Source organism: Carassius gibelio, chromosome B17 (genome assembly GCF_023724105.1).
Source record: "Carassius gibelio isolate Cgi1373 ecotype wild population from Czech Republic chromosome B17, carGib1.2-hapl.c, whole genome shotgun sequence".
Taxonomy (NCBI): Eukaryota; Metazoa; Chordata; class Actinopteri; order Cypriniformes; family Cyprinidae; genus Carassius; species Carassius gibelio.
Genome location: NC_068412.1, coordinates 8,631,875 through 8,644,958, shown reverse-complemented (window position 1 = coordinate 8,644,958; position 13,084 = coordinate 8,631,875). Strand labels below are relative to the sequence as shown.

The following is a 13,084-nucleotide window of genomic DNA, read 5'->3' as shown; positions in this document are numbered from 1 at the left end:
AGTGCGGCAGACCACCAGTTTAAACTATTTACAGACAGACGGGGGAGATGAACACAAGAAATAGTGATAACGCAAACCCACTTCATGGCCATTTTCATAAACATGCTTAAAATGTATTTTACGTACTGATTAATTTGAATGTTACAAAAACGTATTAATTAATCCAACTTATAAATGCAAACCTACTTAGCTGCATCGTTATTCCAACCCTTACGAATTTAAAAATGGTATCGCCCAACTGTTCGGAGCGCTTTGAGAGAAGCTGATTGGTCGGTTGGCCCTTGTGTTATCCGTTCATCCGTTGGTTTGTTGCGCGAGAGGGGCTTGTCTCGAGGAAGAGGCCAGTATGGATCTGTCGCGGGATATTCAACATTTTAAACGAAACATCGCCACTCGGTCCACGGTGTCGTCGTGTTCCTCTCTCGCCATGGAGATCAAGAGAAAGAAAATAAGAGAAAGCGTGTTTCTTCAAAACGAGGTCTGTTTTGCTGAAGTTCTCGTGTAAGGTAGTCTGTGTGTGGGAGCGTGTGATTATGTTTCACTGATATTCTGTGTGCTGTATTGAAATGCCCCAATGGGGTAAACATTTCAATTATTCGGTGCAAATAAAAACAGTCTTGCCGTAATTAATTATGAAACATCACACAGCTCTAACATTAAGAAGATTTGAGTGTTTAGGTTGTTTTTGTCTTTTTTTTTTTTTTTAGTCCAACTCACTTTCGTGAACGAATCGTTTCATGTGAATCGGATTTCCCCCACTAAATAAATCAGTTGAACTGATTCACAGAACCGTTCCGTTCACGATTCTGACTGAATCATTGCGAACAGTTCTCGCGTCAACGAGTCATCTGACTCATTTAAACGAAAATCCGATCGAAGTCTGATTACTGTGGACCCAGATTTGTTTTTATTAAAAATTACCATCTAACACTAGTGTCCTCTATTCATTTTCTCTTCTGTCTACTTGTTTTATTTTTATTTGATAGTGATACTACGTATTTTATTTGATATTGATGATCTACGTTATTGTTTTTCATTTCTATTTGCTTGTTTTGTTTTGCTTGTTTTATAGTTGTCGGTTTTGATTGCTTCTGTTGTCCTCATTTGTAAGTCGCTTTAAGTCTCCGCTAAATGATTCAAATGTAATTCACCAGGCTCAACATGAAAAGAATCACTGAATCGAAGATTTAAAACATGCTGTTCAAAAGAACCGATTCACAGAATAAGTCAGACCTTCCATTACTTTCACTCACTTTCGTCGGTTATCAGAGACCCGCTTTTCCTTTTCTAAGATAAGAGCTAAGAGGAGGGTAAGCTCTTTTTTTTTTCTCTTCCATCTGTTTTGGTGTTACTTTATTTCATCATTTTCATTTCTTCATTGTCCAGCGTTAAACCAGTGGTTCCCAATAACCATATCTCATCTCTTCATGAATCATTATGCACCTGCTTTAGGAAATATTGTAGAATAGATTGTTTGGTAGAGCTGTTCTCTCCCAGTACTTTCTTCCTCTAGTCTTTATACCCAGAATTGTGTTTTGAGAGCACTTGTCCATAAAGCTACTGATTGACTGATGGATTGCATCCTTTCAATAGGACTGTGATATTCAGGAAAAGTTGGAGTTTGAGATGCAGATGAGAGCTGGTGCTTACAAGCTTCTGGTTGCCAGTACTAAAAAAGAGCAGGTGTTGGATGCTTCCAGGAGTCTGTTAACCTGTAACACCCGAATTAAAGCGTACACGAGTGAATCCCAGAGGAGGATGCAGCAGCAGGACATCAAAAGGTAAGGTTTTATTTTTAATGTAAATTATTATCAGACATGCATATAAGAAATAAATGTATATTAAAATCATTGTTTCTTTTATTTAAGGTCTTCAGACTCTCTGGACCAAATCCCTTGTAAGGGAAAGGTAGCCATATCTGGTAAGTTAACAACTTTTTTTCTCTCTTTTTTTTTTTATTTTTATTTTTATAACCATGTCTGTTATATTATTTATATGAATATGTATATATTATATGTAAAATTTTATGTATTTTTCTTTTTCTTTTCCAGGTGTACGGATTCCATTGTTCTGGAAAGATACAGAACATTTTAACAGCAAAGGGAGTAAGCAATTTCATATTATAATTATTATTAAAATGTCATGTCCTTGCTAATGTTATGGACAAATGGTGCCTGTTTTGATTTGATTAATGGTAATGTATGGTTTTGCTTTCCATTCTAAAAGTTTTAAGAAGTTAATAACCGGGCATTTAATTGATCAAAATAACAGTAAAGACATTTTATCATGTAACAAACACTTTCTGTTTTTTTAATTGAATGCTGCTCTATTCATCAAAGAATCTTGAAAAAAAACTGATCACCGTTTCCTCAAAAATACTAAGCGGCTGTTTTAAAAATGAATGAGAAATGTTTCTTGAGCGCCGAATTAGCATATGAAAATATTGTCTGAAGCAATGTTTGACAATGAAGACTGCAAGAATTAAGCGGTAAAATATTAAAATGGAAACAGGAATATGTTCATATAGCCGTTTATGCTGATGTCATGTGTATCTGAACCCAACAGATGTGCAGCGGGTGGCAGTTTTCTGTTTGATGAAGATCGGCTCCGAGATTTTTGACTCTGAAATGGTGATTGCAGATCCCTCAATGACTGATATTTGCTTCGAAGGTGTCCACATTTTGTAAGTTCTCTATTTCTCTCTACAAGACAATAGTGATTTGAGAAATGTATGAGAACTATAGTGATTTAAACGAGCTTGAATGGCCTCTGAGCTCAGTTTCAATATTTTCAACAGCTCTGAAGCTAAGCCGGACTTTGATCTGAGGTTTGAGCTGTATAGCTGTGGACTGGAGGAGGAGACAACCTTCGTCAACACTCCAAAGAAACTGGCCAGGAAGCTGCGCTCCTCTTTTGGCAGATCCTCAAGCAGGAAACTCTGCCCTCTTCTGGATGGAGGAGACCCTGACACTTTCCTCCAGTCCAACCCAATACCAGTGTATGCAAGGATGGATATTATGTTCATTACCTTAAAAGTATTTTTCATGAAATTAGTAAAATATCTGTTTCTATTTTTGCGGCAGAGGTGCTCGATACTCATTGTTGGCATACACCACACTGGGTTTGGAGCAGGCAGAGGGATCTTTCCAGTCTCATTCCCTTATAATCCTGCAAAACGGTAAGAGCAAACAAGTCACATTTTAATAATTGACCTGCATAGCGGTCCTGATTGACTTTCTGCCATCGGTCTGTCAGTGGAGGCTTCGTCATGGCTGCCGTTGTATGGTAACTTGTGCTGTAAGCTGGTGGCACAACCTGACTGCATGACACAAGACACGATGAGTGGATACCTGTGCCAACAGGTCAGACAGGAACCAGGAAGAATACATGCCACAACAATTCAAACTAATATTTCTAAATAAAATGACATTTGTAAAAATCAGCATTTTGATTTTCCACTTAGCAAAGCATTGAGGGTTTGCAGCGCCGCTGTAAGCTTTACTGTGTGCTGAAGGCCAGACAGATTTCATGCTATTATTCACCTGAAGAAATCCAAGCAAAAGTGGAGCCCAGCCTCATTATTCCTATAAATAAGGTAAGAAACATTTTTAAAATGGACTTTTTAAAATTATTATTATTTCACAATGTGTTTTTCTTGTCTAAGAGTGTGCTGTTGTGTTTGAATTTAAAATCAAAGTAAAGCCAAAGTAAACCAACGATATAATTTCTCTATGACTGTATCTTTATAGTGTGAACCTATATTCTATTCTTTAATATTGAGAATGATTTATAGAGCTATATATCTTTATATTTATCATCCTTGGTGTGAACGGGTCTTAAAGGTCATGGAAATAATGGCAATAGAAAAAGCTTTACCTCTTGGGATACATTGCTACATGATTCATTCAACAGTAGAACCATGATAAAATCTGTAGTACAGAGTTTGTGTGTGTGTTCATGCAGGACACCCGTATTCGTGTGGTAGGAAAGGACCACCAGAGTACTGGCACTAGACTCAACCTGATAAACCCGGGAAACGGAGACTCTGCCAGTCACGTGTTCATTACTGAAACCCCTGATGTTTTACAGGAGTGGCTGGACGCCCTCTGGCAGCACATTTATGACCAGAGTAAGTTCACCTGACATCTTTCAGAAATCTTTTTTTGCTACTAAACTGTGTCTAACAATTAATATGAACTTATTCTTTAGGTCAGTGGCAACACGCATGTGACAAGCTTATGGAAATTGAGGTTTTGTCCCCACGCAAACCCCCGCTCTTTCTCACCAAGCAAGCTGACTCGGTTTATAATGATCTGAGTGAGTGATGGAGACAGTTATCCTTGGTTTGATTGAATTGGGAGGAGTTATAGTCTAACTTCCTGTTATTTCTGTTAATTGTTTGTTTTAAAATCTGTTCTTTTCAGGCATCGTGTCTCCTGTGAAATTTGAGAGCTTGACTGACATAATTCACAATAAGATTGAGGAAACTGATGGGCGCTTTCTCATTGGTCAGGAGGAGGTCACCGAGCCTCCTCATTGGGCAGCACTGTTTGAAGGATCCCGGCCAATGGCGGTACAAAAAACTATTCTTTCACCAGGTAAAGAAAGCAATCAGTCTTTTACAAGTCCTGTGACAGCCAGCAAAAAGAAGAGGAGAGCACCTCCACCACCTCCTGATAAATTACAGTTTATTCAACCTACCAGCTTATTTTCCAATCAGGAGAAAGAGAACTGTAAGGGGGCAAGGCCTCGAACGGGGCGACCCTCGCTCGATGCTAAATTCTCTGCCATAATTCATCAGTTGCAGAAGAGCCACACATCCACTCGCAAAACCGCTCCCCTTGGACAGATCGAGTCCTGTCAGCACCCTTGTGTTCCTCAGAAAAGAGAAGATGAGTCAGATATACCTGAAAATCCTGGGAAAGAATATAGTCAGGCCCCTCAGCCACCTGTGCCGGCCCCCAGGAACAAACTGAGGATGTCATTCAGAGAGAAAATCAACCCAAAAGCCTGGTGAATTAATGAGACATCTTTTTAATTAATGATCTGCTATGAAAAGATGAAATGTGCTTGGATTCACAAGGAGATAAACTCCCTCTTGTCCTTTCATTGATCATATCAAGGGGCCAAGAGAATGTATGTATGGCCTTCCTTGTTTGTTCGAGCTTAAAAAAACACCCAGAATCAGACAAAATGTGCTTTTTATAAAGTCTTACTATTTTAATTGTTTTAAAAATAAGTTTTCAATTTTCATGATTTTATGATGAAATTTTATGATTTTATTTAGTTTTAAAATTCACTTGAATATCATGTCTTATAAAGCTAGCTGTCTGTAATATCTACTCATGATATAACCACTACAAACAAGCACTTTTGGCCGGCAGCTCCTGCATCATCATTTCTGTGTGTGAGTTTTTACTTTCACCTTTATATGACAGATAATGTCAAAATATGTGTCTGTAGTATGATGACGGGTGCATGTTTTCTAGTTTTTCTCAAAATATCAGTAGGTGAAGAAAGATGCATCCGGAACTGGTTAATTATTTTCTTTTATTAGATTTTATACAGTTAAAACCGCTAAACGGGTAAATAACATTTGTACTTTTTTATTTTTCATGTTAGACACAAAGAGTTTAATCTTCATACTGGATCAAGTAATTAAAATTAGTAAATTTTTATACAAGATCTGGGCACTATGAAACCCTGTACGTAGGATACAGTGTGTATGAAAATTGTGTTAATTTACGTATGATTTGTTAAGGATCATTGGTTTTTATTTATGTACACTTCTGAATGTTTAAGTGGCACATACACAATGCATTCCTGATGCATGATGTTGTAGACTGTTTACAAGATAATTCATGTTTTTATGGTACTTGTGCAATGCATGGTTTCTGTTTGGAACTGTTCTATTTCAGTTGTTTTAGAGTAATTCACTCTCTGTCAGCAATTTTTCTTTGGGATTTAATCTTGGAAAATATCTTTTTGTAATTTTGCTAAAATGAAATACAACTATATTAAAAGTTGTACTAAACTGGTTTATTCTGATGTCCTTATTCAATATAGAGAAGGCCTTTTGTTTCTGTAGTACTTTGATTAGAAATATTTCAGTATGGGAAAAAACTTGTGCAATCATTCAGTTTAATTTCCACAGCAAAAACACCATTCTCTCAACAGTAAATCTGCTTATCTTCCCAAATGATTTGGGTAACATCAACCAGGCCTGTGTAAGATGACCTAAAAAGCAACTTAAAATATAGATAACATGCTTTTATACCAAGTATCGTTACTTTTTAAATAGTTTCTATATATTTCAAAATATCAATTTCTTATACTTATTCAAGAAAAGTATAATTTTACATGTATCCGTAAACTCGCCTGTGATTCTGACCAGCACCATTTTTTTTAGATGGACTGTTGTAAGGTCCCGTGAATCTGTTGTTCCAAATTGCGCTCCAGCTCCTCCCAATGCTGTTCCTCAAGAAACTGCTGCTTGTATAATTTAATGAAAACATATAACACGATATTAAACATCTGAAGTGTTAAGATTGTTAAAATTGGTGACACATGGAGTGAGGTCTAGTCTATTCTCACCTTTTTGTTGAAAGTGGTCTTCACTGTGAGTGGAAGCACCTGCTCATTTTTCTTCATACTGTATTTTCCGGTCTTTCTCTTTTGTCTTTCCTGTTGTTTTTGCTCCAGGGTCTTCTGTAGGGTCAGCACTCTCTCATCTCTACTGACAGCCTCCCGCAGTTCATTTCTCATCCTTTTCTCTTCTTGACTGCGAAACAAAACCCAAATCAGTCAGACTATTTTTTTTAACACATATTTAACTCTAAAATACCTTTGCATTTTTCAAATTTGATAAAAATAAAAAATCATTGTATAGCAGCATAATAATAGGTGAAAAGTTAGTTTGAAGAATTAACATGAAATTCAGAACCAGATCTTTAAAAGGGCAAAGGACCCAATACAGAGCCTTGTGGCATACCATACTTTACCACTGTAAGATCAGATGTCTGTTCCTTTACCCAAACAAAATCATACTGATCTAAGAGGGGATTTCAGCCAGGCTAGTGCCTGTCCATAAATGTGATCATCAGTCTTGTGTCTTTTTCCCCCAGGTTTAAATAGAAAAAACAAACATCGTAAATCCCCACTTTTTCTTTTGGACAAATTTTTATGGTGATGCAGGGACAGGGGACCGTTCTTCGTACGTCGCTAACTCAGTTAGCTGGATTTGATTGTTGACAGTTTGGCATGATCTTGGATTGTTTGGTTCTTCGATGTTCATCCCAGAGTTGTAATAGCTGTAATAGCAACAGGTTTGTAAACTTAAACCTGCTCTGGAGCAGGCTTATTTCATGTAAAAGGGGTTAGATTGCATTTTCTTTTAAGCAGAACTGATGCTTAAAATCTGTCCGCTACCACTGCCATTTTATTACAAGAGTATCCTACTGATCCAGGGACAATCATTTAAAATAATAATCATGTAAAAAATAATTTCAAGATAATATAATAATGTTGTTTAGTCTTTAATAATATTGACACACTCCGTTTAAATCACTTAAAATATGTATTTGTCATAACATATTTACTTCATAATTGTATTGGAGTCTTACACACATGCTATACAGATAATGCAGAGTTGTGCATTAATTTGAGTGGTGACTGCTTTTATGGGAGTGGCTTGATGGAGCATAGGAGATGCAGATAACATGATTTTGAACCTTAAGAAAACTAATGCTGTAATGTAAACAAAACTGTTTAAATATAAAATTAAATAAACTGCTAATTACTACATTGAAATAAAAATGACAGCCTGTTCAAATATTAGAAATTGTGAATATAAATAATTTGGAATTGTGTAAAAAAACAACAACAATGCACATTTTAATTATCTATTGTAACATTTATGTAGTTTTGTTCATTTGGCTGTTTCCTTAGAAAATTCTAGAACTTTGTCAAGTGTTTCGTCAGGTGTCTTTTTTAATAATATGATGTCATACATCTGGTTTCAAGGTTATGTGGTCCTGAGTATCGATACATAACCCCTTTTAAACCAACTCATGAACGCGCAATTATGCCAGATAACTCAGTCCAGCCACACTCAATCCAGCCATACTAATCGTCAACAAAAGCTGTGTTCAAAGAACCAAATTAGCCAGATCCTCGTTAGCACGATGATATCATATTGGATGTGTCATGTGATCTCGGATGTAATAAGTGACGTATGAAAAAACGGGCCCCAGGTGTGGTAGGGCCAGTATGTTACCTGCGCAAAGCAGTCTGTTCTGCTAGACTTCTTCGAAGAGCAATATTGTCCAGCTGTTCTAGCAGTAGCTGCTCTTTGAGCTGTTTCTCCTGAAAGATGCGCTGTCTTCTGTCCTCCAGCTCACACTGCTCGAAATCTCTCAGACGTGCCAAACGCTCCCGCAGCTCCGCCAGAGACATCTCACACAGCAAATCATGACCCGCGGTCTGAGTTTATAAAGATCATGAAATGTAAATTGTGTCCTTTGCATCAAAATCACTGACTTGTAGTGTATATAAACATTTTTTTTGGTAAATATAAAAATACAATTAACTAACCTCAGTGTCATCCACAAACTTTTGTCTGACCAGAGGTACTGACTCAAAAGCACGAATCTGACGGATAAGCTCCATCTTCCTGCCTAGCTCAGCCTGGGCTTCCTCCAGAGCCTGACTGAGGAGTTCCCTGCTGTGTTCGGAGACCTCCCTAACTGTTGCGAAACAACATAGTATGTATTTATTGTCATTAAATGCGTGGTGAAAATGTTATGCTATACGTATAACACTTTTTATACCAATTCGTTGTTTAATTTCTTGCAGCTTAGCTTTGGCGGCTTTGGAGTTCTTGTGACCATCTGCCACTTGTTGCACCAGCTCTCTCATTTCCTTCTCCTCTTTCAGACGTTTCTCTGCATACTTGCGCATGAGCTCAGCAGTCTGAATCACACATTTACTCATCATAAACATAATAGACTGAGTCATGTATTGCTGTAAACACTGATGTTTGTTATGACATCACCTCCTCTTTAGTCTGCTGAGCTTTATTATGGTTACGCTCCAAGACACGTTCTCGAGCAAGAACTGCCTCCTCATGGCTAATCCGTCCCTCCAGTCTCCGACGCTCCAGCTCAGCTAGTTCTTCCTGCAGATCCTTTTCCTTCATCTCCTTCTGCCACTGTAGGAACGTAGACGGCTCACTTGCACCCTGCGATAATCGCTCTAATCTGAACACCCAAATAAATATACATTAGAACACACAAGGATTTTTCCTACACTGTGGCATGAATATTCTGGAAAACTCTCTATGACTTTTATCTAATCTTATCTAATGATTTTCTAAATAGCCCTAGAATAATCATAAATGTAGTCCAGACAACTCAAGAAACAATGGCCTATTGCAATATTGATGTCAGACTTGGTGTCCTAGTGTGATGTTTCCATGTATCGTATTTAAATATATGTATATATGAGATTTTCTAATCTGATCTGTAAAAGTGCAAAGGTCCTATCTTTGAGCCTTGTGGTATACCTTAGATTACCACTTTAAGATTAGATTTTTGTTCCCTTACCCAAACAAAGTTGTACTGATCTGAGAGGATCTGTATCAGCAAGGAAGCTCCTATTGTACAAATAGGCCAATGCCACATATTTATTTGATAAGTCGCATAGAAATATTAACTATATTCTAGACAGTTTATGGTGCTTCTTGCATTTTTTTAATGTCTTCTTTATGTCTAAAAATATGTTTCGTAAATTTGAGAACTTTTTATTTTTCTGGGGTTATTTCTTTAATATGCTGTTAGTTGCTTCTCATTGCTTTGGAATAATGATGAATAATTGTAGATAATTAGTCAAAAAAAAATTGGAATTCATTTGAGTAATTGCACAGAGAAAAAAAAAAGAAAATCGGATTCCCATTGAAGAGTGTGACTCTACCTCTGTAACTCTTCTTCCAGTTGACGATTATATAAAGCTCCCTCTCGCAGTATGGCTGTTGTGTTCAGTCTGACAGGTAAGCTGTTTATCTGTACCATCATAAACAGAGACATTCACACACTTTTTAACAGCACAAAAATCCTCAGTAGTAGAAAACAGGATCAAAAGCACATGGTGTATGTGTCAAGAAACTTTTATCAATGATTGTTTTATCTATTTCAAATTACCTTTTGGGTGGCAGGGCTTCCAGAAGTATAAAGCTTGTCAAATTGGAGTTCAGCGTCATGGCTTTGAAGAATTTGGGATATCACATTCTGTTTATCAGGAAATATAAACATCAATAGGGTTTGAATTTTGTGATCCTAAGGCATTGAAGAGAAAAACATAAGCTCTATTCAGTTGTGCTGTAAGACACTAACCTGAGTTTTCTCAGACTTCTGTGGATTTGCACATCTGAACTGCTGAGAGTTTGCTTCATTCAGGATTTGCTAATGGTGAAAGTAAAAAACATCATGAGGCAAGGCCTGAATGCAAATTAACGTAATAACTGCAACAAAACTAAAAGCAGTTTGCTTCCCAGTATCTCTCTTATTGGGCTTACTAAAGCTTTCTGCCTGTTCCTCTGCTTCACATCATCCAGAATCTCAGGTTCCTTTGGAGATCTGTGAGTGGTGGTTGGTACCTGAGGAAGGAGGCAAGCAAATGCCACACTCAACATCATTTTACCCTCTAAGTGAACTATTTCATAATGTAGTGGTTCTCAGCCATTTTGACTCAAAGGCTCCCTTTGCCCAAAATAATTTTTGAAAGCCACTCCTCATATTCCTGCTGTAATCATGACAAAGCTGCTAGTTTTAAATCTTGTTTTAAAACTGAGAGTATTAATATATCACATTTATAAACCTTATTATTTTTGGATTCTAGATGTTTCTTAAACAATTTGCTCTTAGATAAAATCATTAGTTGTTTATTTTTAATTTATAGTTTTGATATAGCAGTTTGTGTTGGCCTAATATCTGTGTCACTGATTAAAAGACACTATGTGTCTTAAGCTTGTAAGTAACTTATGAATCTCTTAGCCTTTAACCAAACAACCAATCATGCAGTAATACTATTATGATTGGATGAAATGAGTGAGGTGGGGTTTTTGTTTTTCAATAGATAAAAAAAAAAAATAGACTCATAAATTAAATACTCCATTATTTCATGTATTTATATACTTGCCGGCTTGGGCTTGGGTTTGTCCTGCTGTGGAATGACTTCAGGAGCAGGGAGCGGTCGAGCTTTGGGCTGGGTCAGATCAAATTCCCTTGGTTTAGTGTTTTTCCTGGGAAATTTTTTTGGAAGATTTCCTGTGCCCATTTTTTGGGCAAGCTGATCCAACAGCACCTCAATCTCAGTGCACCATCTGATAATAAGAATAAGCACATCAGCACAATGCTTGCTAACAACTATTCATAAATAACAGTAAGAAGTGCAAATCAGCTAAAGGTGTCATTGAACATATGCACCACACTGTCAAATAATGCGATATACAGCACTAACAAACACTCTTTATTGTTTATTATTATTATTTTACCTCAGCAAAGGGGTGATCCAGTTCTTATCTACAACAACAGCATCATAGATGTGACTCCATTCCCTCTGGATGTGTGTTGTGAGGTTGCTGATATTAAAGAAAAAACTCAGGAACTGAGACACCAGACAGAAAACAAAGAATGAGTAAATGTACAATACAATGCTGAAATATCAGTACTTTATACTCAGTTACTATTCATGTTCACTGTAAATTACATTTTTATTCTCTTTTTCTAGATTAATACTATCTGATGGTCCATAATAATAAAATAGTGCACATAAAGGATTGTTGTGTGTATTATATGTGTTTTGCTTACTTTGTGCATTTTTGAGATGTCTAGAGACTTGATAATTCTACTGAAATGCTCCAGGCCAAGATCATCGAGACAGAACATGGCGAGATAACAGACGACTGAGAAAACCAAACACAAGGCAAAATTAGATTTGTTACCTTTCTAAATCTAATTTAACTTCATAGCAAAAAAAAAACATAGTTGGGTTATAGTATATATATAGTAGATTTAAGGGGGGAGGGGGGATATGTAATACAATTTACAAAATCTATTTACCGATGAACAGGTTTCGATCCACTCTGAATAATTTTTTTCCATGGTGATTGTAAAAGATGCTGACCACAGCATCCAAAAGCTTTTTGTGCATGATACATCCATACAATGTATCAATAATAAACTTCTGGTCAGAAGCAGAGAGATTCTACAAGACAGAAGACATGAGACTATGATTAATATCTGTCTCTAGTGAAGAAGTGATTAATTGCTAGCTACTAATTACATCTTCATATACTAATTACTTCATATTATTGTTCTAATTCCCATATAAACCCCAACCAGTTCATCAATACAAGGATAGGCATTAAACTGCTCTAAAATAAATCATAAAAAATAAAAGTGCATACATTAAACAGACCAAAGTTCTTAAAGGGAGATTGGTACATTAAAAACATAACATTAATTGATGTTAAATACATAAATGGAGGAGAATAGGCCTGTGTTAGATAAGAATACCTTAAGATCCTTGGCAGTGTCCTGTGTGAAACTGTCAATACATTGTTTGTCTTCTTGAAACCCGTCCAGGAGCCTTGTGACCTCGCTGACAAGCTCTTTGTAGTTCATCCTCACTGGATTTCACAGCCGAGTTAAATATACTTTCGAATCAATAGATAGTTGCCCGAAAATGTGGATATTTTTTTAATTAACTTTTCTGATTCTGAGTTTTTAATAAAAATGACCAGTGTGTTTAAAAAAAAAGATTTCTTAAATTATAAGAGACAGTATAAGAGACAGTCCTGTGAAAAACACCCACCCGACAGTAGCGACAGTGTTTTGTTGTTGCCTGGCAACAGCGAGGCGGTCCGACTCTTCCTGAGAGGAAACGTCATTAGCCTGTTCTCTTTTGTTTAAAAATTAATAATTTGGTGAAAAAACAATAGTAATGATAATAAAATCAGTTTAAATAGCATTTAATTAACGTGAAGCGCTTTACACACTAAAAAGGAAAGAATTTAAATAAATGTGTA

The 13,084-nt window shown here is 36.5% G+C and overlaps 2 protein-coding genes across 3 annotated transcripts; one reads left to right on the top strand and one right to left on the bottom strand.

Annotated features, from left to right (window-relative positions):
• Positions 1–247: 247 nt before the first annotated feature.
• On the top strand, positions 248–6,040 carry rtkn2 (rhotekin 2). The gene is made up of 12 exons (XM_052580470.1): positions 248–478; positions 1,594–1,781; positions 1,869–1,921; positions 2,052–2,105; positions 2,566–2,683; positions 2,798–2,998; positions 3,084–3,178; positions 3,256–3,362; positions 3,464–3,595; positions 3,964–4,129; positions 4,210–4,317; positions 4,425–6,040. Exons 1-12 carry the CDS (start codon positions 347–349, stop codon positions 5,015–5,017), a joined length of 1,947 nt encoding a protein of 648 aa, XP_052436430.1. The 5' UTR covers positions 248–346; the 3' UTR covers positions 5,018–6,040.
• An 84-nt stretch (positions 6,041–6,124) lies between these two features.
• On the bottom strand, positions 6,125–13,055 carry cfap99 (cilia and flagella associated protein 99). 2 transcript variants are annotated; one of them, XM_052580468.1, is made up of 15 exons: positions 12,573–13,055; positions 12,117–12,261; positions 11,865–11,959; positions 11,549–11,661; positions 11,194–11,377; positions 10,571–10,651; positions 10,389–10,457; positions 10,197–10,283; positions 9,970–10,058; positions 9,053–9,257; positions 8,829–8,970; positions 8,593–8,744; positions 8,276–8,481; positions 6,595–6,781; positions 6,125–6,492 (listed from the first exon to the last, which is right to left on the bottom strand). In XM_052580468.1, exons 1-15 carry the CDS (start codon positions 12,678–12,680, stop codon positions 6,406–6,408), a joined length of 1,950 nt encoding a protein of 649 aa, XP_052436428.1. In that variant the 5' UTR covers positions 12,681–13,055; the 3' UTR covers positions 6,125–6,405. The 2 variants fall into 2 exon arrangements, with proteins under 2 accessions (XP_052436428.1, XP_052436429.1); XM_052580469.1 differs by having other exon boundaries at positions 6,125–6,489; positions 12,573–13,054.
• Between the last annotated feature and the right edge of the window lie 29 nt (positions 13,056–13,084).

Excerpts from the sequence above, each read along its gene's own strand:
- rtkn2 (XM_052580470.1), top strand. The coding sequence starts at position 347 with ATGGATCTGTCGCGGGATATTCAACATTTTAAACGAAACATCGCCACT. Across the intron at positions 479-1,593 it reads GCGTGTTTCTTCAAAACGAG|GACTGTGATATTCAGGAAAA; the intron begins GTCTGTTTTGCT and ends TCCTTTCAATAG. Across the intron at positions 3,596-3,963 it reads TCATTATTCCTATAAATAAG|GACACCCGTATTCGTGTGGT; the intron begins GTAAGAAACATT and ends GTGTTCATGCAG.
- cfap99 (XM_052580468.1), bottom strand. The coding sequence starts at position 12,680 with ATGAACTACAAAGAGCTTGTCAGCGAGGTCACAAGGCTCCTGGACGGG. Across the intron at positions 10,458-10,570 it reads GGAACAGGCAGAAAGCTTTA|CAAATCCTGAATGAAGCAAA; the intron begins GTAAGCCCAATA and ends TTTCACCATTAG. Across the intron at positions 8,971-9,052 it reads CTCAGCAGACTAAAGAGGAG|ACTGCTGAGCTCATGCGCAA; the intron begins GTGATGTCATAA and ends TGTGTGATTCAG.